We start from the raw sequence: 22,949 nt of genomic DNA, 5'->3' as shown, positions 1-22,949 counted from the left end.
TTTCAAAACCACCCTTACTCCTCCCCATCTCCTCAAAAGCAATGCCAGATCTGAGAATATCTTTGAAAGCTAATTTATTTCCACTCATCATCCTTGTAATTAGCCAGTCATGGTGACTGGTCTTTGTTGAATGAAATGTGAACCAGATCTCCATCCACCCGCTACTCCCTCTGTAGACTCGATGTCTAATGTGGTTGATGCCTTCGGGGGACAGCGTAACTCTGTAGCTTATGCAAATGCAACACATTACAGAGTTAGCTGCGAAGCCGTTGCCAGAAACAGGTGTACAGGTGTTTGTCATTTATTACATGTAGCCAAAGATTTAATCCCTGCAGCTCACATTTTAATTAGATTTTAGCTCACTTAATAAATTGGCATTTGATTTGATTAAGCTCAGAGCAGCTGTGGAAGAAAGCTCCCAGTTTCACCACTTCAGGAAAAACCGCGGATAATCACCGAAGCCGGCACACGAAACCTGGTGTCGCAAAAATCCTCCTGTCAGACACGGAAAGATAAATAGCTACATAATGCGTACAGCTGAGCCAAATATGATTTGTTTCCATTACTCAAGGCTGACTGCATCTTTATTAACAGTGGCAGGCAGTTACAGTAAATGGTTAGAAAAGTGAAAGCTGGCTATATGGTGTTATCACAAAAAAAAAGAAAAGCCTTTTCTTTGCTTCAGTTTATGTTTAGTAAGTTGCTTGCTTTCTCTGCAGTGACTGTCCAGGCATAAAATGTGGAAATGATTCACGTTTCCATCTCCAACCCGAAGTCACAGGAAAGAGGTGTGCTATTAAACTAATAAAAAACTAAATGTTTATTTGCTCTTCCTTCAGCCTGTGTCTGAGGAGTTCCAGAACGGCGAGGGCTTTGGATATATCGTTGCATTTCGTGCCAACGGCACTAGAGGCTGGAAGGAGAAGATGGTGACCTCTGCGGATGCTACGATGTACAAATACAGGGATGAGACGTTTCCTCCTCTCACTCCGTTTGAAGTGAAAGTGGGTGTTTACAACAATAAGGGAGACGGGCCTTTCAGCAAAGTTGTCGTCATCCATTCTGCAGAGGGAGGTATGCTAATATCAGTTTGTATAAATCCATCACTTTCATGAACTTTGTAATAATTTTAGGCTTTTAATGATTTGATAAAACTGTTAAATAAATGCAATTTTAATTACTTTTTTAAAACCAAAAGTGGATAAAACTATTATAAATACAGTCAAATGTATACATACACCCCTGCTAAACAGTAGAGCTCATTTAAATTGTTGGTAAGTGTCAGACCTGTCTTTTATTGAGCAGAGACAGTAAATATTCCACAGGCCTCTGGACTTGGGGAAAGTTTTTCTGGATGCTTAACGTTGGTGAATTTAATGCTTTCCAAAGCCAGTTTTGATATTCTCCAAAATCTTTCTTGTTATTCTGTAAACATTTTTCAAAAACATTTGGTTTGTCTATGAGGTATATGGGCTTGAAGTTTTTTTTTATTTTTTTTTTTATGTAAAACTTGCTTCATTGTGAACAGTGCCACCACTGTTGCATCATCTTTCAGTTTACAATAGGCTTGAACCTCAATGGTTCTTTAGTAATTCTTAAACATCCTAACCTAATTTTCTTTTTAGTGGAAAGAGAAAGTTTGGATCAAGCATTTGACACAACTGATAATGATTTTGGGATGGATTAAGTAGTGACATTATGCTTTTAACTTAATTACTTAAAGTGTATTTATATAGTGCCAATTCACAACAAATATAATCTTAAGGAACTTTAAAAAAAAAAAAGACATTTCAATTCAGTCACACATGCATTTCAGCTATTTTTAGTTATATAGCAGTGCATTGAGCTCAGTTATAAAGATATAATGAATGTCGCGAAAGTGCAGAGAAAAAGCTCGACTTTAACAGGAAGAAACCTCCAGCAGAACCAGGACCTGGCTCAGTTTGAGCTGCCATCTGCCACAAACGGCAGGGGGTTTGAGAAGACAGAGCAAAAAAAAACGAGGAACTGATCCAGAAGTACTTCCTATGTTAATGAAAAGTAAAAAGTTATAAGTAGCAGAGGGACACATTTAATTGCTGGCAGAGTTACTTTTGCCGATGTCCTCCTCCTCCAGGAAGACATGACAGCCAAACAGAACGCCACATCAGATGCAGCTTCTGTGGAGAGAAAAGGTTGCTTTATTCCTTCTCCAATAAGGTTTTACTCCGATATAATCAGTACATATCTGTACAAGCGATCTTTTCTCTCATATTTCAAAGGTTTTTTGGATTAGTAAATGAATGATGTTACATTTCTGACCAAATAATAGAGATGGAGTAAACGGGGGGCCTCAGAAGTATTTAAATTTAATTGTTTTATGATTTTATTTGTGATATTTTAGCAAAAAGTTGTACTACTAATACCTTTCCATTGGTTACTACTTAAACTTGTAAATTAGTGACATTACATACTACTTTAATTGTTAATTACTCTTAAAATCAGTTACTACTGTATCAACAACAAGAGGAAAAGTTTAATATTCAGCCAGACTTATACTCATCCCGGGTGTATATTTGTATTTGAGCACGTATATATATATATATATATATTTTTTTTTTTTTTTTTGTGTGTGTGGATTAGAAAAAATATGAAATTCAAATTTTTATATGTGTGTATATTGAGGTTGTATTCTGATATGGCTGCACCCTGGTGAAAAACAGTTTAAAAGACTCAATTTAGGAGCTGATAAGTGTGTAAAATTCTGACCAGAACTGTGCCCACAGTCTTTTCGTCGTGTGCTTTGCTACACAGAGCCAAGGGAAGCACCATCTGATGTAAAAGCATACAGTATTTCCTCCTCGGAAATTAAGGTGACCTGGAAACCACCCAATCCGGGCCCAGGAAAACCAAGAGGATATGAGGTTATTTTATAGATTTTCTGTGCCACTTTCTGTGTACAGTCACACATATAGATTGTACCTCTCTGGCATTTTGCTGGAGCATTAGTTCCTTTGTGCATTAGCTGGAGCTTATGACTGTAATTTTTCAGTCTTTACTTGCTGTTCACAGGTCAGCTACTGGAAAGAAGCAGAGCAGGAGGAGTCCGGAGAGAAACGACGCACGGTTAAAAATGAAACATCTATGGTGCTGACAGGCCTGGAAGGGAACAGTGTCTACCTTATCACAGTGAAAGGCTTCAACAGCATTGGCCAGGGTCCTGCCAGTGCCGCTGTCACAGCCAAGACCAGGAAGTCCCGTGAGTTCAATACTGATGCTAATCGTGAAACACTGCTTACAGAACACATGCTGCCTGCAAGGTTTGCTTGAAATTGACCTAGTTGGATGAAACTATCCATTAGCACTTTGGAACATGAGCCGTTGTGTTCGCTACACAGCTCCTGCTCAGCCGCCGTCCAACCTCATGTGGATTCAAGAAGGCAATAACATCTCATTAAGCTGGGATCCAGTTAAGGCAAAAGACAATGAGTCTGACGTCATTGGATACATGGTAAGGACTTTATATAATGAAATTGAAAGCAGCTTGCTAATATATGTTTAGCTGTGGCCACACTTGATTTCCCTCAACATACAGCAGCTCAATTAGTTTGGTTTAATCAGAATGTTGTACTTTTCTGTATCTGGGGGCAATGCTCAGTGATTTCATCTGACGAGACAAAGACAGTTAATGAAATGCTCACTCCAGGGTAAACTTAAAACTCGGGGGAATTGTGCCTGGTAAAAATATTCAGACCCTTTGAACTTTTCTACTATATTTGTCTCTTTAACACAAACTTTAAATTGTTTTGCAGGCCAGTTCTAACGCATAAAGATGCTGAGATCTAAACGAATCTGGGGCAACACTGGTTGGATTTTTAGGGTTATTTCTGCTAGGATTTCACTATGTTATGTTTAATCCATCTATTTTATCTTCTTGGTCTATGCTATGTACTGAAATATTCATATAGCAAGATACTGGCAGCCCGATATTCAAAATGTTATATTCAGGATGATGTCTAGGGTAGGGTTTGGTAGGGTTTAGGTTCTCCCACACTTGTTCCAAAGCCAAAAAGCCGTTGCATGGTTACATGGTTACATGGTTGCAGGATGTTGGTATTCACACACACCTTTCACACATGGTGCAGGCCACCTGGAAGACACCCTTCCCACCTCAGCATATGTCACACACCCTTAAACATACATGTAAAACAACCACAGAGAGCAGAACACTTTTCTTCAGACAGCCATTTCCATTAAGGAGTCTTTAGCCATTTGACAATCTTAGTAGGGATTTTGTGAAATGATAAACATTTTGTGAAATGTTTATCATTTACAAAGATGTACATGATAAACATTTAAACCATAAACTTCTGACCAATCACACAACACATTGCAGAGAGGTGATGAAATATGAAATAGACGAAATACGGAAGAGCCTTTAGTTTTCATCAGTGTATCACATTTTGTTTGTTGGCTAAGCTTAACGTTAGTCATGTCTGACCAGAGCACCTTGTTTCACACCTTTGCTGTGTTACTTATATGGCTATTGACAAACTGCTGATAGCAAATCTTATGGCTTTCTTTTATCATCTTCTCACTGCTTTTCTGTGGTCAAATTTGAAGAATTCACAACTCATAGATGTTGATGACAGATTCTCCTGAGGTGTGGGGTCGGGTGGGGTAAGGGTTGGAGGTCGGTTGGGGTTAGGGTTGGAGGTCGGGTGGATTAAGGTTCGCTGGAGCTCCTGCAGAGTCACAACTGGCCTCGTCAGTTTTGGTGACCAGACAGTGTTAAGAGTTTCACAGTTGTGCCAAACTCTTTGCCATCAGGTGATGGATTTGAATCATGTTCATGTTCATGGGATTCTCAATGCTGCTGGGATATTTTTACACCCTAAACTGGCTTTAATCTCTTCTGTCTGGTGTGTCTTTTTGTCTTTCTAATGATGTTTCCTAATATTCCCTACCAAACCTGAAAGGATTCACGTAAAAGCTAGTTTTATGCGATTACAGTGCAGTCTGAGTTGTGTACGTTTTTCAATAGGGGTGAAAACAGACACTCTTTTCAGATTTTAATTTATAAAGAATGAATTCTGTCCACATCACAAGTATGGTGTGTGTGTGTGTTGGTCTACCACATAAAACTCGATAGTACATTGAATTTGTTGTAATTTGAGGAAAAGTGAAAAAGTTCAAAGGACATGAATGCTTTTGCCAGGCACCATATTGCACAGCAGGTCTCTTTTTACAACTGACAGCTCTGCTTTTCATCACAGTCTATCATAATGTTGTGAAACGTACACACGGTGTGGACCCAAAGTGACTATATGCACATGCCCTGCAGGTGTTACTCAAGCAGGAGGGCCGAGGCCACATCCAGGTGACAAGAACCATTAACCCTTCGACCATGCTCTCACTGCCAGAGGGGGGCACTTACACCATTGAGGTGCATGCACTCAGTGAAGGCGGAGAGGGAGCCTTCAGCTCCCAAGTTCGAGTTGTGACCTCCTCTGGTAAGCTCAAAGCTGGTTAGCGCTCTCGCCACTCACTCACACACGCATATACGTGAATGACCTCCGAAATGACATCTTTCCGCACAAGCTGTTTCTGTTTTGTGCCTACCTTATGTCTTGGGTTTAATCCTGACAACAAGTTTATTTTAGTGAGTTGAGTTGCCTTTGTTTAATTCTGTTTTAATTAAATTGCCCACATGAACCTTCCTACTCATGCGCAGCCAATTAAATCCCGAGCAGCAGGATCCTGTTCTGTAAATGATAAAGAATCTTTTTTAGGACATGTGGTTTCTTTTTTCTGTTCTTTTATGTCTATAAGAAAAATGAATATGTCTCACCAGCTCCAGACACCATTGGATCAATGGTCTTACTTAGCATCCAAAATGAATGCTTCTTTGTGTTGCTGTGTATTGATGTACCTTGCCTTCTTTCCTCTTGTCTTAGGCGTTCGAGCAAAAAGCAGCCAGTGCTCGGTGCATCGCCCAACACGGTGCCTAACATGGACAGTGCTGATTCTGGTTCTCCTGGTGCCTTCGGCCTCTTGGTGAGGAAACCCTGACGTCCTCGCGTTTCTGAAGGGGGCCACCAGTCATCTGCTCCCTAACTCCCTCTGACTGCCTGATTGCTTTGGCCTTAGCCATCTAAAAGGGCCCGAGGCATGCCGACGGGGGTTGAGTCAGCCGGTTTCCACGCAACGCCACCCAGCTCATACTTTTTCAGTTTCATCTGAGGCCCTGGATGTTTGATTTGCACAATTCTTTCCGAACATCACAGTAACGTGGTGCTGTAATGTAACTTTGTGTAGAAAGATTTGTTACATGGTTTATTTTAGCATTCTGCGTCCTTCTCGGTGGCCGGCGCCTAACCACTTCCAGACGGCTCCCACAGCTCCAGGGATCCACGGAGCATGAACCGTCTCTTGAAAGCTGCTGTGGCAGTAATACAGGGATCAGCCAACGTGTATCTTTTCATTACTTATCTGCATCAATTTACCCCTTGGCTGCCTAACAGCAATGCAGCAGAAGCTCCGTAGAGATAAGTGCATTGTTTTCTTATTCACACACCAAGAAAGGATATTAAAAAAAAAAAAAAAAACTTTTATATGGAACCAAGAATCTTACTATTTCCAGATTTGCTTTTTGTACATTGTGTTACCTTTAGGAAAAATAACAGTGGTGTGTGTCAGCTCTGTCCAACTGTTTTTTAGTAGCGACTCAGCAATGCTTGTTGATACAGTTTGTTCACTGTTGGATGTATGGAAGTAGGAAACAGGTACCTTTAGTGCCCAAACTCATGATTAGACAAAGACGACTCTGTACGGACTTCTGGTGTCAGTACAAATAAATGTGATGTATATTTTTTAAACTCTTGTTGTCTGCAATTTATAATGTTGAACACACATGTCTGCAGTAGCCTCTTGCTCCAGGGCAAGTACATTGATTTTGGGCTTCCTTGCAGAGGGGTTTGTTCAGTTTCCAATGGAGATAAGGACAACGTTCAATTATTTACAGAAAATAATGGATGGTTTGTCATGAAGGAGGATTGGATAGAAGTAGGCGTGCTAGAGGACGGACGGCCAGCGACAGATCCAAGTAGGGCACGGCTAGAGCTGACCTGCTATTAACAACAAGCGGCTGTTAAAACCAAAGCGGTAATGAAAGCGTTGAAGACGACTACCATCCACCGACCAGCAGAAGAGTTGGTTACAATGGTAACTGATTGCATACTGGAGAAGAAACGATGCTGATCAAGAAGTTTTGCTAATATTTTAAGACATTTCATCTGCTGGTTGTGTGTAAAAAAAGATCTTGTTTCCCTCTGAAGTGTAAATTCGGCTCCTTCATTCTAAGGAAGACAGTTCATAGAAATCCTCCAGACAAGAGAAATGATCATGTCCAGCTTCCCAGTCTCACCTGCTAACCACCTTTGCGTGAAAACTGACGCCAGTGTTCCTGCCCCCCACCAGGCGGGAGCCCCAGCCTCTCGGTAAAAGGTTCACCTACGACTCAGATCTGCCATTTATCAACATTGTTGAGGGACGGCTTCCTATGCCTCCTGCACATAAACCTCCATTTGGAGGTTTTAAGTCTGTTCCACCAGGAAACCCTGAGGTTGACCCAGGACCTGCTAAAGATACTTTACACTCTCGGGCCCGGAGAGAGAAATATCTGTATGTTTCTATGGTAACAAGTTCACAGTTCAACACATGTCTGCAGGTCAGTTAGTTATTCCCACAGAAACTTTTATCACCTCACGACATAAGCTGCATGTGTTAGATGTCATTGGGACTGACATTACCTGACCAGTTTCCAGCAGCCTGCACAAGTGATTCACTTTGTTTTTTATTTTTTGTAGCAGGTGGTGTGGTGAGCTGTGGTGGGTAACCAGGAAAACCCAGAATGGAGGGTTTTTTTTTTTTTTTTTTTTTTTTTTTTGAGTTGAGCGTTTCCTCCTACCTATCAAGTGGAATGGATTCTTTCATGAAGCAATAGAAACAACTTGAGGAAGTGAAGTTTTATTGCAAATACTGGGAGATCAAAATCTATTTTTTTTCAGATGAGGGGGAAGTGCCTCTTTCACAGGTAATTATTTTGATGGTCATGCCTTTAGATATGGTGAGTGTCCATGATTCTGCTAGGATAAATGGGATTAGGCAATGGATGGATGCATTAAAAAATGTTCATGGTGATCTAAATTGATTATAAAATAATACATTTTACTGCAGTGTAGAATAAACCAGAAGACTTAAACCTTAAGTGTGTCTTTTAAAACATGCCCTTGAAGTATTTTCTCTTTAGCTATAGTAAATAGTTATGATATATTTGTGAGTTTGTATAAAAATGAAGAAATAATGTGGTTATGGGCTAACAGCTGGTCAGATGGACAATTTAAAGCCACTTGACCTGATAATGTTTAAGTCTGTGGTGTTCAACCCTCCACAAGCTAACAACTATTGTATATTGTTGCACCTGATCATCTGATCAGCTCAGTAATTTCCAAACTAATATAAAATTGCATTATACAAATATGAACATTTACATGCTTTAAGACTCTTAGTTGCTCTGTCTTCCACCTCTCTGAGGATTGTATTTACGTTTCTACAAATCCCACTCTCCTAACTGTTTCTTACAGGTAAGAGCTACTATCAGTAGTAGTTCCCCTACTACTAACTCTGAAGAAAGAAACTCTCCCCACTGAAGATCAGGACAATCTCTTTAAAAAGAGAAAAACTCTCCCAAGAAGTTCCCAAAAGAAGCAAGTGAGGCCACACAACTTTTTTTTTTCCTGATAAAATAACTTCTGCAGAGTCAAGAAAGAGCAGAATCAAGAGCATCTCTCCATCCGTCCGAGCCCCTCTCGTCCTATCAGCAGCACGAGCTTATCTCTCTCCGGGTGGAATTTGAAATGAATGTGCCTGAAGTGTAATTAATGTCGGTATGGAAATCTGCAGACCGAAAGTCTTCTTACTTCTGCAGACCTTTCGCTCGCTCTGCCTGCAGCTTTCAAGGCTCCATTACGGAGTCAGAGTAACCTATCTACCTTGCAAAAGGTTCAAAGAAGGGGACCAGCTAACCCTGGAGAGATAAGAGCAGACAGCAGAAGATGGGGACAAACAGTGCTCCAAGCAATGTCTATCCCACCGTTTCTTCCTCTCAGACCTTTCTGTTTTGGTAACACTTTGAGGAAGTGTGCAGACGGTCAGGGGCGGTCTCCTTCCCCCCAACTTGGAGATTGTTTCTGTGTGCGGAGCAGAACATCGAGCTGTTTAATGCGGAGGGAGAGATTCTGTGGTGCTTTTAGTCTGTTCAGTGACGTTGGCTCAAACACACGCGTTCACACAAGTGCTAATGTACCGACCTTTAATTATTCATGCAGCACCTGTCTGTGTTGGCGCATCTGATTTATGATAATGGATTATGTATCCAGCAAGGAAACCTATTTGGTTCAGAGAGCCCAGAGCTATGGTGTCAGCAATTAAAGCATGAACCACCCCCCAGGTTAATGTCAGCGTGTGTGTCTCTCTGCATGTTCATCTTTGTCACAGTGTACTTTACTTTTCCTCTTTATAAAGTGTTCTTGATCATTTATGTATCTGGCTTTGTAGACACTTAAAATTAGCTTAGCTTAATTATTCTCAGCATAATTCTAATAAATGTTAAATGCTTGTTTGTTTTACCAGGTTTTGTTTTTGCAGTCTGGTCCTTGGAAACTGAACACATATATATATATATATATATATATTTTTTTTATGGCATTTCAGCAGCTTACTCTAATTATGTAACTTATATTTCTTGAAAAGTTCATGTTAAAGTGTTTTGCCTTAAAAATGTTTAGGAGTCACCATGTTTGTAATCGTTTTCACTTAAAAACTGTGTGTCAATCTTGATGCATCTTTACCAATCCATAGCATTAGTATATTCTTTGTGATTCTGGTATGAGGAAAGTTGAGAACATTGTACCACAACAACTCTAAAATGTTCTTTAAATAGTTATTTTGGTCGTACTTTTTTTTTGTTTTTATAGTCTGCTGAGTTCTCTCATCATAAATCTTCTGAATGGTTTTTGTCTTTGTTTCAAGTCCTTTCAGTTTCCCTTTTAAAGTCTGCCTTGTTTTATAGAAGAGTTGTAGAACCACATGTTTACCCCCCAGCGAGCGTCCTTCAGATGTGGTGCAGTGGTTTATCTTTTTGCTTAAAAGAATCAGCTGGTCTTTTATTTGGACGTCGCAGCCTGTTCATTTTGCCAAAGCCCGATATTTTTTCTTTTTTTTTTTTTGTTTTCTTTGAAGTCTTTTTGCCTTTGTAGATTCAAATTCTTTGTCTACTAATTTGATGAAGGTATTTGCATGATTATTAGATAAAAATCTGTCAATGAAAATGTTGTTGAACTACATTTCCTGAATGAATGAATCATATATGGGAAGTTTTCCTCATTATTAATGATGTGTCAGACATTATTTTATAATGCAAAAAAACTTATAAATATTTAAAGTTTATCATTTTTTTTTTAAGTGACTACATGAAAACTGGAACACAAAGTTTTAGTTGGCTGGACTGCAGATGCTTCAAAAACCTGCAGTGTCACTGACAAGTTATTTATCTTAGTTGTTTCCAAAGGTGATATATTACAACATTTTATTCAGTCAGTTTTGATTAATAAAGCTGTCAGTAAATGAAAACCTAAAATGTAGCTTTTGAGCAATTTTAAAATATAAAACCTGCAAAAAAAGTTTGGGTCTGTTTTGTTCCAAATGTTATGTTATGGCCTACACAATCATTAGGGAAACAGCTGACTTGTCCTCCAGTTTCCGACTGAAACCCTCCACAAGATGTTATTCATAAATAATCATTTTATTTTCAGAGCATTTCTAAACATGCTAATCGAAAGTTGAATGCAAGGTTTGTAAAGGTAAAAGGTCAAATGAATGCAGCAAAATTAAAAGAAATCCTGGAGGACAACTTGTTTCCATCTGGAAGAACTACAGCTTTAGTAGTTGACTATTTATTTATTCATTTATTTTCCAACAACCCAAAGTATCCGGCTAAAACTACACAGACAACAAGGTGTATGTTTTGGAGGGGCTCAGTCAAAGCCCAGACCTCGATCCGATGGATAATCTGCAGCTGGACATGAAAAGGGCCAGTTTGCAGCCGATGCAACCAGACAGAGATTGAACAGTTTAGCAGGAAGAATCTGTCTGTCCAGTTCTGCCTGACTGAGGCGGATCCACACAGGCTGCAGGCTGTTATTGCAGCCAAAGGCACATCTACTAAATACTGACCTGCTGAAGGGAGCGAATATTTTCCACTTATTTCAAGTTACATATTCTTATCACAGCTTTATAGAAATCAGTTTTCTCTTATTATGTTTTATGCTATCAGATGTGATTTATAAATTCCAAAATCGGTCATTTAAATAAAAAAAAAAAAAAAGGAGTTCTGATTTCCAGCTACACTAACATGCTGTATCTTTTAAAACCTACATACAGACACTGAGGGTGGTGGTCTCTCACTGCAATATCCCAGCAAATAACAGTTGATGCTGCTTCTGTCTCAATCCATTCCCAGGAATCCTTTAGCCTTCTAAAACGTACAAAGTCAAGTATTAAATTGTCTCTGCAGGGATTCACGCTGTGATTTAGAGCTGAGCTGTGAGTTAGCTTCTCATGCGGGTCACAGTTTAACACTCACCCTGGAGTTGCAAGGAAAGTACGGCCCTCCAACAAACGCTGCCTTTCCACTAAGAGCCAAACTGCGATATCAAACAGTCAGACGTTTTTTTATGCTTCATGCAATTTTCAGTCCTACATTTGGTTTAGTTTTCCCCCTCAGAAACTAAGCTACATTTCATTTAAAAAGTGCTTATTTAAGGGTGCATGATTTTTGATCATTTAGGGAGTGCCCTTTTCAGCTCCACAGATATAAGCCTTGTAATTAAAAAGAATCTGGGGAGGTTTTAATTAAATGTCGGATTGTGTTCCATTTTGTTCCTACCAGTGTGGTTTGACCGATTCTATATCGGCGCACATTTAAAAGCTTGTGGAAATTACACATTCTTCTGATAAAAATTATTCCAAAGCGGCTGAGTCTCTGCTGCAGTGCGTGGCATTCACTGTGTTCTGGTATCTAAATGAAAAAGTAATAACGTTGGGAATTCTGATACAGCGAGCTAATTTGTGCTTGCTGTTTGGACCATTCGTTTCCAACATATCAGAGGCTCTGAGATCACACAGTGAGGATTAGGGAGGAGTGCCACATTTTGTCAAACAATGAGAACAACGATGGAAGGAAGCAGCTTTGTAAATCATCCGTACGTAGCACTGCAAACTTCGATTTAGCAATTTAATGAAGATAAGAAGCTTTTTTTTTACATCCTAAAAGGGTTAGAAAGCAGAGAAGTAGATGCATAGTGTTATTATTTTCATAAAACTGACCTTTTCAACAATATGTCTTACTCAAATATTTAAACACAAACCAAAAATACCCCCTTTACGTGTCTTAGACATGTTAACCTCATGCTACACAACTGTAGGCATGGGAACACACAAGCACAGGTTTTGAGAAAACTTGCAGCACTTTTTGCATTACCAATAAATGGCAGAACGAGGGTTTATTCTCTTAAAATAGTGGTCAGTTCAAAGTTCAAGTCCTTTGAAAATCTGTTCACCCCATCGCCTGTGGTGGCGCTGCATCAAGAACCACTGAAGGAAGCAGTAGCGAAACCTCTGGAGAAGATATTGGGCACAAAATCCTTCTTCACCAAATGGAAATAAGACAGGAACACTGTCAGAGATTAGCAGTTTTGGGATTTCGTTTTTCTTTGACAAAAGACCATGAGCCATTTCTCGCCCTGGTGCTAGACTCACATGTTTATTTTGGTTGTATTTACCCAGAATGCCCTGCACTATGGTCTGCTTCCTGCTTTTGGAGCCGTCCCTGGTCCACTTTCCATTCACATACTCATTCAAACGACACCAAAGTTCACTTCAACCGAACCGGGACATAGGTTTGTAGGCGGACCAGAGTTTGCTTCTTTGGTCTGCATCAGACTTTGATTGCTTGTCTTGTTCACACTTCCCCAAACAAACCAGACTTTCTAGACAAACAAACTAGAAAGTGGACTAACCAGGGCTGGTCTGAATGCCCGTAAGTTTTGGAAATAGAAACAATGCCAAGCATCAGGAGCAGAGAAAACAACATCCATCCATCGTCTACAGCTGATTATCAAACCTGGGTGGTGGGGCATTGGTGCCCATCTCCTGCAGTCACTGGACAAGAGGCAGGTATATCCTGAATGTTGCCAGTCCATCACAGGGCAACACAGGAGAAACAACCACACTCACATCTAAGGGCAATTTGGAGAACAGTCATGTTTGTGGCAGGAAGCTGAAAAACTCACAAAGACCACATACATGCACAGGAAGACCCTAAGCTGGGATTTGAACTCAGGACCTTTTTATTGCTAAGCAACAGTGCTACCAAATACCCTGCTGTGCAACACTGAGAAAACATGTTTGGTTTTTTTCTGTATTTTTCCTGCAATAAACATGTTTGTGAACAACTTTGGCTTTGCCCGCCTTAGATGAGTGAAAAGTTTGTTTTGAAAGTTTTACCTAATTTAAAGAACCATTTTCCACACTGAGATCTCTTTGAAGTGCTGAAGCAAACTTTATTAAATGGTAAAACTCCCCTTTCATCAATACAAGACCAAGAGGGACAAATACGGAGAAGTGGGAGGATTCTGAGCAGGATGGAAAAATTCTTGTTGCTTTCCTTATTCCTCCTCTGCTGCTGTTTCCGCTCCATGAGGGGAGGAGGGCGGCTAACGCAGCAGCTAACACACCTGATACTCATTAAGCTCATCAGCCATGACTGCACAACACAACCTGCAGGAGAAACCTCAGCTACTACCATGTGTTCATGAAAGCACAGACTTACCTGACCTTCCCGATTTCAAACCTGATGCCACACCTTACTGCCATGTCTGCGGTGCTTAAGACAGGCCAACGGCTTTTTGATTGTTTTCAGTGCAAGAACATGCAAATATAAGCAAAGTAAACGTAAAGTCTTTATCTACAGTTTCTTGTTTTGAAATGAAAGGGCTCAAAAGTCGTATCTCCCTGCCAACCTTCAACCTATAAATGTTTGAGACTCGGGCCTGAAAATGGCAGAAAAGCTGTAGAGCTGTCCAAGATCTGTCCTTCATCATCACACAGACAGAAGACTCAAGTTGGAGAGAGAGCGGAAGATTGTGGAATAACATACAAATATTGCATGAACATGACTGTTCTTTCATCACACTGTCAGTGAATGCACTGGAAACTCCATGCGGAAAGGCCAAGGACACTCCAAGCCTTCCTGTTAGATGGGCACGCTCTTCTATCACTAACAGGTAAAATATCCTATTGTGACTGAATTGTTGTTTTGCAAGTAAAAGGTGTTATTGATCTTTTCTACACACTTTATGTTTTCCATGTTTTGGTCTTTTATTGTAGTGCTCTGGGCTATTTATTTATTTTTTGTGCAACTTGACATGAAATGTCCAAACTAGTTTTTTTGTTGTCATAGAAAAGGGAAACAAATAGGTGAGAAACATGGCTGAAGGATTTTGATTTTTGAAACATTCTCACAATTAAGCTTTTTTTTTATTTTATCTGGTTGAACTTGGTATGTAAAGCGACACATTTTTAATTTGCCGGGAGTTCTGTTATCTTTTCTATGTTCCCCATATGTTTGCCTGTGGCCGGTTGTGTGTTATGAGAAGAAAAATTCTTTTAAAAAACAGTTTAATTTGATACACAGTGAATCCTGATTCGTGATCAATTGCAGCAAAACTATCCTACTGTGAAGCCTCATTATGTGTTTTTAAAAAAGTTGCGAGGAAGAGAATAAATTCAGCCTGTGAAACGTTTCAACCATTACAATTATTTGACAAATAAAATTCTGATTCGTATGTGTGTTTACACAAAATGTTCTATCTGGAATATAGTCAAACACAGTGCCTTGCAAGAGTAATAAAAGCCATCAAACTTTATTAGATTTTCTTCAGATTTTATGTGTTAGATGGAAAAATGAGAACTTAAACTTAAACTTAAGCGCTGGCTACAAAAGTTCAACTTTTCTGCCTTAAACCTCTCGGTTCTGTTGCTGACCTGCCTGCTGTGTTCCTTGGTTTTTATGTTGGTGTTTCTTTCACTAATGTTCTCTAATAGACTTCTGAGACCTTCAATGAACAGCTGGATTTCTACCGCGATTAAGTTACACCCATATGGACTCTATTAATTAGAGGCCTTCTGATGGTAACTGGTTGGAACAGATTTTATTTAGGGTTAAAAACGCTCTTTGGGCCTGAATACGCACGCATCGTAAAATACATTTAATTCTGTGGTTCTAAAGTGATAAAATGAGCCAGTCAAATAATTCCAAAACCCTGACTAAACAAGAAGCTTCTCCATGGATTTTTCTGTGCATCTGCTTATGACCTTCTAAATGTTTTGCCCTTGCCGGAAATCACGTCCACCTAGGAATAACTTTGAAATGACGCTATATGTCATGGGGCACAGATGAACATTTAATTCCTGTCAAAAAGGAAAAGTCACAAACAGCGGTTTGTTTATACAGATCTTGGAATGCTGCCAAATCCCCGCTGATCGGAAGGAAGTGGTGATTCAATTCAGAGACCCAAGCTTCTTTTCTCTAGACGCTTTGTGTGGGGAAATATAATGAGATGGATGTAGAAATCTGAGGGATAAAGAGGAACAGGAGGGGGCTGCTGCAGAGGGAGATTTAAAGTTCACGCGAGGAAACAGTCAGCTCAACGCAGACCTCTTCCAGGACCTTATAATCTCCCTGGTTAGGTGATATTGTCACAGACTGTCATATTGCTCTTTTCAGATAACTGAATTTCTGATCGTGGTCAAAATTTTACTCGGCGGTGCAACACAGGCTTGAGTCACCTTTTGATGTTGTCAGAAAACATGTAGAATAAATATATATATATTTTTAAGTGTAAGTTATATAGTATTTCTTGACGTAATCACGAAGCAGTATTGCAGTATAAATAGCCTTATTACGTCTCTTTAGAGGAGTTATAAATCTCAGGCCTGGGGATTACCTATGTTAGCACTTCACTAGGCAATTCAATCACTACATTAATCCCATATTAAAATGAAGATACAAATAAATAGATGTGCAACTTTGAGAACTAATTTTAGCTTCCTCTACAATATGTCCTCTAACAGAGTCCATCATATTTTTAACAGGCACAAAACACTTCACTGAAATAAAAACTGCCCACATTTTGTCCTTCTGGTTTGAGGATGCTACCAACACTATCAGAAGGAAATATGTTGTGACTGAAAAGAATGTCATCAGTAGTGTAGGTGTACATTTTTAGGATGAGGCTCTTTTAGCAATCAGTCTAAAACTAGCAGCTCTTCAACACTTTTCAGGAAGCCAACATTTTCTGTCATCCCATAGTTTTAAATTGGTTTAATGTAATATTCTGATCTTTAATATTGTTTTCATTAGTTGTAAGCAGAACATCACCGTAGAGAAAATAAAGACTTGAATAAAGCCATCGTACACTATTAAATAGTTTAAATAGCTTCCCCCCTTTTCCAAAAGAGAGGACAGACATGCTTAGTTTAGTTCTAAACATGTCTGGAAGCAACTAATGCATAAACTGACTTAGGAACATGCACACCGATGGGCAGTCAATCAATCAATCAATCAAATTTTATTTGTATAGCACATTTCAGCGGCAAGGCATTTCAAAGTGCTTTACATAATAAAAACAGAAATAATCAGTGAGAAAGAGAGAGATTAAAAAAATAAAAAATAACAAAAACAAAAAACATTACATCATTAAAACGTCGAAAAGAAAGAAGAAGAAATTAAAAACATTAAAGACATATAAAGATGGAAGACATCAAAACCCGCACTCTAATCCTAATTTAGCCATAAGCAACTCTAAACAGGTGAGTTTTAAGTTGAGATTTAAAAGCACCCAGTGTTTCAGCTGTTTTACAGTTTTCTGGAAGTTTGTTCCAAATCTGTGGTGCATAGAAACTGAATGATGCCATCACTGCTTCTGCAGTGATGGCATCGTTACTTTGATCATTTGATTATTGATTACTTGATTTGGAAAGTAACTAAGTTACATTAGAAGTAACTTGTTTAGTTATTTTCAGCAGCTGTTGACAATAATGTTAGTTGTGCAACTTTACAGACTCGTTCATTCGTGGCTGTTTTCACGTTTTTTTGCGTTGTTCATATTAGTCTCGATGTTTGCAGTTTTCTGGAGCGTAACGCAAAACTCGACGTCATTCACAGCAAATATAGTAACTTGATATGAAAACACAGTGGGACGGATCATCCGGGAAATGATGGACCTGGAAGGCCTGGATAAAATACTGCATTATTATGTCAATCATCAGTTGAAAACTGCAATTTGTATTTACTCGGGTTATCGTTGCTTGAAACTGGAATTTGTTTGTGCAAAGTGAGAAAAAGAGGCTAAATAACTCAAAATATGTCAGAGAACAAATTCTGTTTCACAACACTGTATTTAGTATACAGCTATTTTATGAAGATGTGTTTTAAAGTAATACACAATGTTTTATTCACTGCTTTTTTTTTTTACATGAAGGTTAATCAAAGTCCACTATCTCTTTAATGCATTGTTCTCTGTAGAGACTGACCTGTCACTAAGACCTCTCTGCCGGGACCATTTTACATTTTTCGGTGGTCGAAGGACAGAAAGATAAACGCTGAATTTATCCTTGGGTTTTAAGCTTAGCTGCTCAAGAGAGCATCCAGTTCATTTATTGGCCTTTTACAGCATCATTGCCTACTTTGTAGTAAAGCCAGGTGAAGCAAACCTCGGGCAGAGCTGACATATTGCCTGATTTAAAGATTACCTGGGCAGCAGGGCTCAGTGAAACCTGGATCAATTGGAACAATCTGAGCGTTCTCTTAAAATGAAATTATGTAATAAAATAGTACAGAGGAGACATTTATGTGATTGCCCGTGTTCCTTCTTGTGTCTGTTTAAGTTTTAAAGTGACTGTATCATTGGAGACCTATATACTTGCTAATCTAAGCTCAATAAAAGAGTTGAGAATTTGGGGGATTTAAAGTTAAATCTTCTCAGAGGACATAAGCTGTGCTTTCTGTTCAGACTGCCAATTTTTTATTTTTTTTTTCCAACTTCCAAGGTACTTTACAATGTACAGAGCTAAAAGAGGCTTGGATTAATACTTCATGAAGCGGGTCCAGACTATCCATCACCTTTTAGCCTGAGCCTGGTCCATTTTTGTCTTTTATATTTTTTAATGCAACCTTTTATTTATACAGTTACATATACATTTAAATGAACTTTATTGTTTTTTTAAATCTTGCCTGTTTTAAACATCATCCAAGATTTAGCATTTTAAAATAGACAATAGTTCAATTGGTACAAGTTTTTTTATTTTTTATTTTTTATTAATTGTGGCTATTTGTTGACCACCATGTTATTTTTTGAACATGTTGGAAAAATTCCACTCCACTTCTCAATTTCCTGTTCCTTCATCTCTGCATGGTTGATCCTACAAACTGAAGTGAAACTGACAGTGCGACCCACTTTTTTCATTATTCTGAAATTGGCTATCTAACTATCTGACCCCTTGGGAGAAATATGTTCTTGTTTGTTTCTGTTGAGCTTTACATTTTGGGTGTACAGGGGTAATCAATTAATTAAGCGAGACGGATTAAAGTACCCAGAAAAGATTTAGGACACTTAATACGGAGTTTTCACGCCCCGGATCCCAATCCACATATACTATTTGCAATGTGAGTACATGTTTTAAAAAAAAACATGTTTTTAGTACTCCAACAATCATGTCAAAATAGAAAAGAATTTGGTTGTAAGTAGCTGCTTTGTAGAGTAGGATTGTCGTCACCACAATGTGCCTGTTGTTGCATGTGAGCATCATAGCTCAAAGCACAGAGATGAAACAGCAAGACGGCATCAGAACTAAATTCATGCATGTATGTGTTAACAATGCTGCTGTGACCTATAGCTTGTTTAGTGTAAGCATACTTTTTATTAACTAATGGTTAAGACAGAAAATCAAAGATATCCAGCGTGTCTCAGAGCCGTGACCAGGGTCATCTGTTAACCAAACTAATGAAAAGATCTACTTTGCAGAATGCAACTCAAATCCCCTGCAGACTGTGACTATCTGAAGTACAGATACAGTGATACTTGTCAAATCAATGGCTTTATCAATACGGTATAGACAAACAAAATGCTTAAGGCTTAAATCATTCACCTGTTGTGATGTTTTACACAGTCGGTTTTCTCACTTGTTTGGTTTCTCAACATCAGGTCCAGAAAGCAACCTGGAAACCAAATTGTCCTTCCAGACTCTTGAGTGATGGGAGACCTAAGCATCAGCCAGCGAATCGATGCCTTTGGAGACTCCGGCTGTAAGTAAGACCGTGATGAATGAGACAGAGTTGGAGGTGATTGAGCATGTCTGCCCTGATGGTGGTGCATTTAAATTGGGCTGTGCATGTAAATGTTTTCCTTTAATTGGAAGCCAGAACAGGTTTATTACCCAAGGTGAATGCAGATCTGCGACACAGGCAACCATAAGGAACATTCAGTTCGGTTTTAATGAGCTGTTGAGTTGAAATGTAAGCTCGCACACGTAGGTCGAGCAGATAGCCAATCCTTTTTCCTGTTCAAAAGTAGAGATTTTCTCCTTTTTTTCACTCCGGTGATTAATGTCCTACGCTTGACCCTATTGACCCGAAGCTCAAATAAGGAAACTGCTCTCAAGAGAGACGCACTTTACCCTTCATGCTGACCAGTAACGCATGCGAACTGTGTTTCTCAGGAGCGTAGATTTGGCAGAGTGATTTTTATTTCATTCAGAAAGCAGAAAATATATCAGAAGGATGCAAACAGTTTGAATATCCCTGTCTGCTCAGGTAGACTGGACATCAAGGTCTTTAGTGTTGAAACGGGCGCTTGATTAACATGTTTTCACACACCATTCAGCAATTTAGACAGATCCTTGATGGTTTTGACAAAGCCTGGGCAGGAATACTCGACAGTAAAGAGCCGTGGGGAGGTGGAAATAAAAGAGCAGAAAACAAAGCAGATGCCCACAGTGTGGGAATTACACAAATCATCAAACAATGGCGAAAGCTGTCTGAGCCGTCGTCTTCACACATCACAGCATGCAAACTCCTCATAACGCATAAATAAAATTCTGCTCATTTCAGTGTCGGCTTGCTTGACAATACAAATACAAAAATAAACATATTTTCGTGAGGCCATTTGTCCGTTTTGACAGATGAAGATTCTTTACACAGAAACAAACTTGAATTTCTACAAGGAAAATGATTAATGGATGCTAATGTCAAAATAATCAGATTTTGTGGTGAAACTAAAATGATTGTTAAGGCACTGCATGGAAGAGCTAAAGACAACCTCATCCACTGATGAATGGCTGTAATAAAGTGCAGCTATGATGTATTTTTCAAAATATATTAGATTCTGAAGATTGTTATCAAGGCTGTTTTTTATATCAACATATTAGAAAGTTGGAAAGCCATTTATCCTGACCACGCATAACCTCTGAAATCAATGGTGCCATTAGGTTCACACTTCTTTACACTGGCACATAATCAATGTCATATGGGCTTCATAATATCCTGCTGGATGTTTTTACTTGTGCAATTGGTGGATAAACTTCAAATATTTCCTTTGGATTCCATTATGAGCAGCTGGACATTTTGTGTTCAGCAGTTCAGTTATTAGGTTTTTTTTTGTTTGTTTTTTTCTGTGCCATCAGAGCAACTGAGAGATTTCTGCTCTCTCCTCTTAGGCTTCATACAGCCTGCTTGCCAGCTGGAGTTAATCTCAGTTTAGCATTTTCAACACAAAAGCTGCCTTTGTGGCTACTTGAACAAAGTCAGACCACTAGAAGCCTGGAGTGAGGCCGTTTCTTCACAAACAATGACATGTCGTCCTCGGTTGGAATCTTTGTGAAGCTGGAGATTGCGCATGTAAGCTGCGGCTCAAGTGCTTTCCCTCTGGCCTTGATTTAGCCTAGGCGACTAATAACAACTTTATAAACATTTCTGCCGAAATGTGATACGTATTGGAAGGAGAAACACGAGCCGAAAGCCTCGTTAGAAATGATTGTGATTAATTGTGTTGAAATGCTTTGATGAATATTGAGTTTTTTGGCTCTGGAATGTGGTGATCTGTGGATTTTGAGAATATAGAAAATATAGGCACAGTCCAACTGATTTTGTTCTCTGTTTTGAGGAAGGTATGCAAAGAAAGTAAGGTTTATATATATATATATAATCCATCATAACCTCTGAAGCAGATGGATGGCCTGGAACCTGAATAGGAATTCTTTTGAAAAAGCTTTTCAAAAGCTGAGCAGAGAAGACAGGAGAGAACCGTAGCGATGAAGGCAAACACAACACAAAGGTTACATGGGATGGTTGAGAAGTCTTTCTACTTTTGTTGACTCTTGGCTTAGAGGTGTAAGCATAAAATCTATCGATGTCAGGAGTGAAGGCTAGTTAGACCTGGATTCAAAAAACTAGTGTTCCTCTGAGATTATCAGATAGAGGAGCAGTACAACCAACCCCACATCAAGAGATTAGACATGTGGAAAAACATCCACAATTTGCATATGGGGCTGTGAATGGAGTTTTGTGATGGCCACTCCAAAGTATCAGCTTTCTGTAACTAATTTGACCCAGAATTCAGAGGAAGAGCTGCACAGCTGTTCTGGTCTGGTCTTGGTTTGACTGGAGGACAAAATTGGAAAATGTGTTACATTTTCACTTGGTTCTGTTTGCTTTCATTCTGCACTGCACTTACAAACCCAACCCCCCTCACCTGGAGTGGTGCTGCACCAACAACTACTTAAGAAAACATGAAAACTTTTGAACAAGACATTGAAACGCATGTTCTTCATGAAATCTAATCAAAAATGGAGTGGTGTCAGATTTTAGCGGTTGAAGGATTTCTCTTTTGTTGTTGGTTAAAGACCATGAGCCATTTCTCCCGCTGGTGCAAGACTCACAAGTTTGTATTGGATGTATTTACCCAGAATGCCCTGCGCTATGAGCTGTGTCATGGTTTCAGAACGGTCTGTGGTCCATTTGGCCACTTCATCTAAACCAAAACCGAGGTTTTTAGGCGGACCAGCGTTCACTTCTTTTGGTCTGCATCAGAGTTCGACTGTGCAGTCACACCTCTGCAAGAAGTAACCACCACCTTGCTCTCAGACATGTTTGTACTTCTGTCCACAAATTTTAAATGGATTTGAGATTAGGGCTTTGTGCTGGCCACGCCGAGGCATCAACTTTGCTGTCTCTAATCCGTAACTAAATTGACCCAGAACACTCTAGAAGAACCTCACAGCTCAACAGTATGACCTTGAATAAGCAAAAGGACAAGAAGACTCAAGTTCTTTATACTTATACTTGGTTTCGCATGTTTACTTCCCAGAGGGAGTAAACAATTACTTTAAATCAAATTTGATTGCTCTGTCATTCTGCTCCGTCACCCACATTACTATCCTGAGCAGCCTGTTTACAATCTGTAGCTGCATACTGACAATTTCACTGAGGAATTTGTCACACCTGAGCATCCAAATATCGGCTGTTCTTTGTCCTCTGCTTTCAACAATGCCTCGCATTTGAAAGCAGGAGATGCTTGGCAAAGAGACTCGTCAAATGTCTTGACACATGAAAGCTGAGGGCATAATCTTCTTTTCAGAAAATGATAAATCCAGGCTCCCACGAGGTAAAAGTGAGGTAATAACAGTGCAGTTGCCCTGATGCCTGGACTGTGAACAGTTTATGTAAACAGATGTCCAATAGCTGAAGAAAAAGAAAAAAAAGCCAACCTGAAAGAAATAAAAGGTAAATCTAG

The 22,949-nt window shown here is 39.3% G+C and overlaps 1 protein-coding gene across 2 annotated transcripts in view; it reads left to right on the top strand.

Moving 5' to 3' along the window:
- The window catches only part of cntn5 (contactin 5), a 161,539-nt gene extending 154,682 nt beyond the window's left edge, over positions 1–6,857 (top strand). For both annotated transcript variants that reach the window (XM_017308391.2, XM_008426420.3), the window contains 6 exons: positions 840–1,074; positions 2,794–2,903; positions 3,052–3,238; positions 3,378–3,490; positions 5,324–5,492; positions 5,937–6,857. In XM_017308391.2, coding sequence (XP_017163880.2) covers positions 840–1,074; positions 2,794–2,903; positions 3,052–3,238; positions 3,378–3,490; positions 5,324–5,492; positions 5,937–6,040 — 918 coding nt within the window. In that variant the 3' untranslated portion in view covers positions 6,041–6,857. The remainder of the gene's footprint in view (positions 1–839; positions 1,075–2,793; positions 2,904–3,051; positions 3,239–3,377; positions 3,491–5,323; positions 5,493–5,936) is intronic.
- The last annotated feature ends 16,092 nt before the right edge of the window (positions 6,858–22,949 follow it).

Source organism: Poecilia reticulata, chromosome 13 (assembly GCF_904066995.2).
Source record: "Poecilia reticulata chromosome 13, P_reticulata-male-v2, whole genome shotgun sequence".
NCBI classification, from domain to species: domain Eukaryota; kingdom Metazoa; phylum Chordata; class Actinopteri; order Cyprinodontiformes; family Poeciliidae; genus Poecilia; species Poecilia reticulata.
Note: the sequence above shows the minus strand (reverse complement) of the source record. Positions and strands in the feature narration are given on the sequence as shown.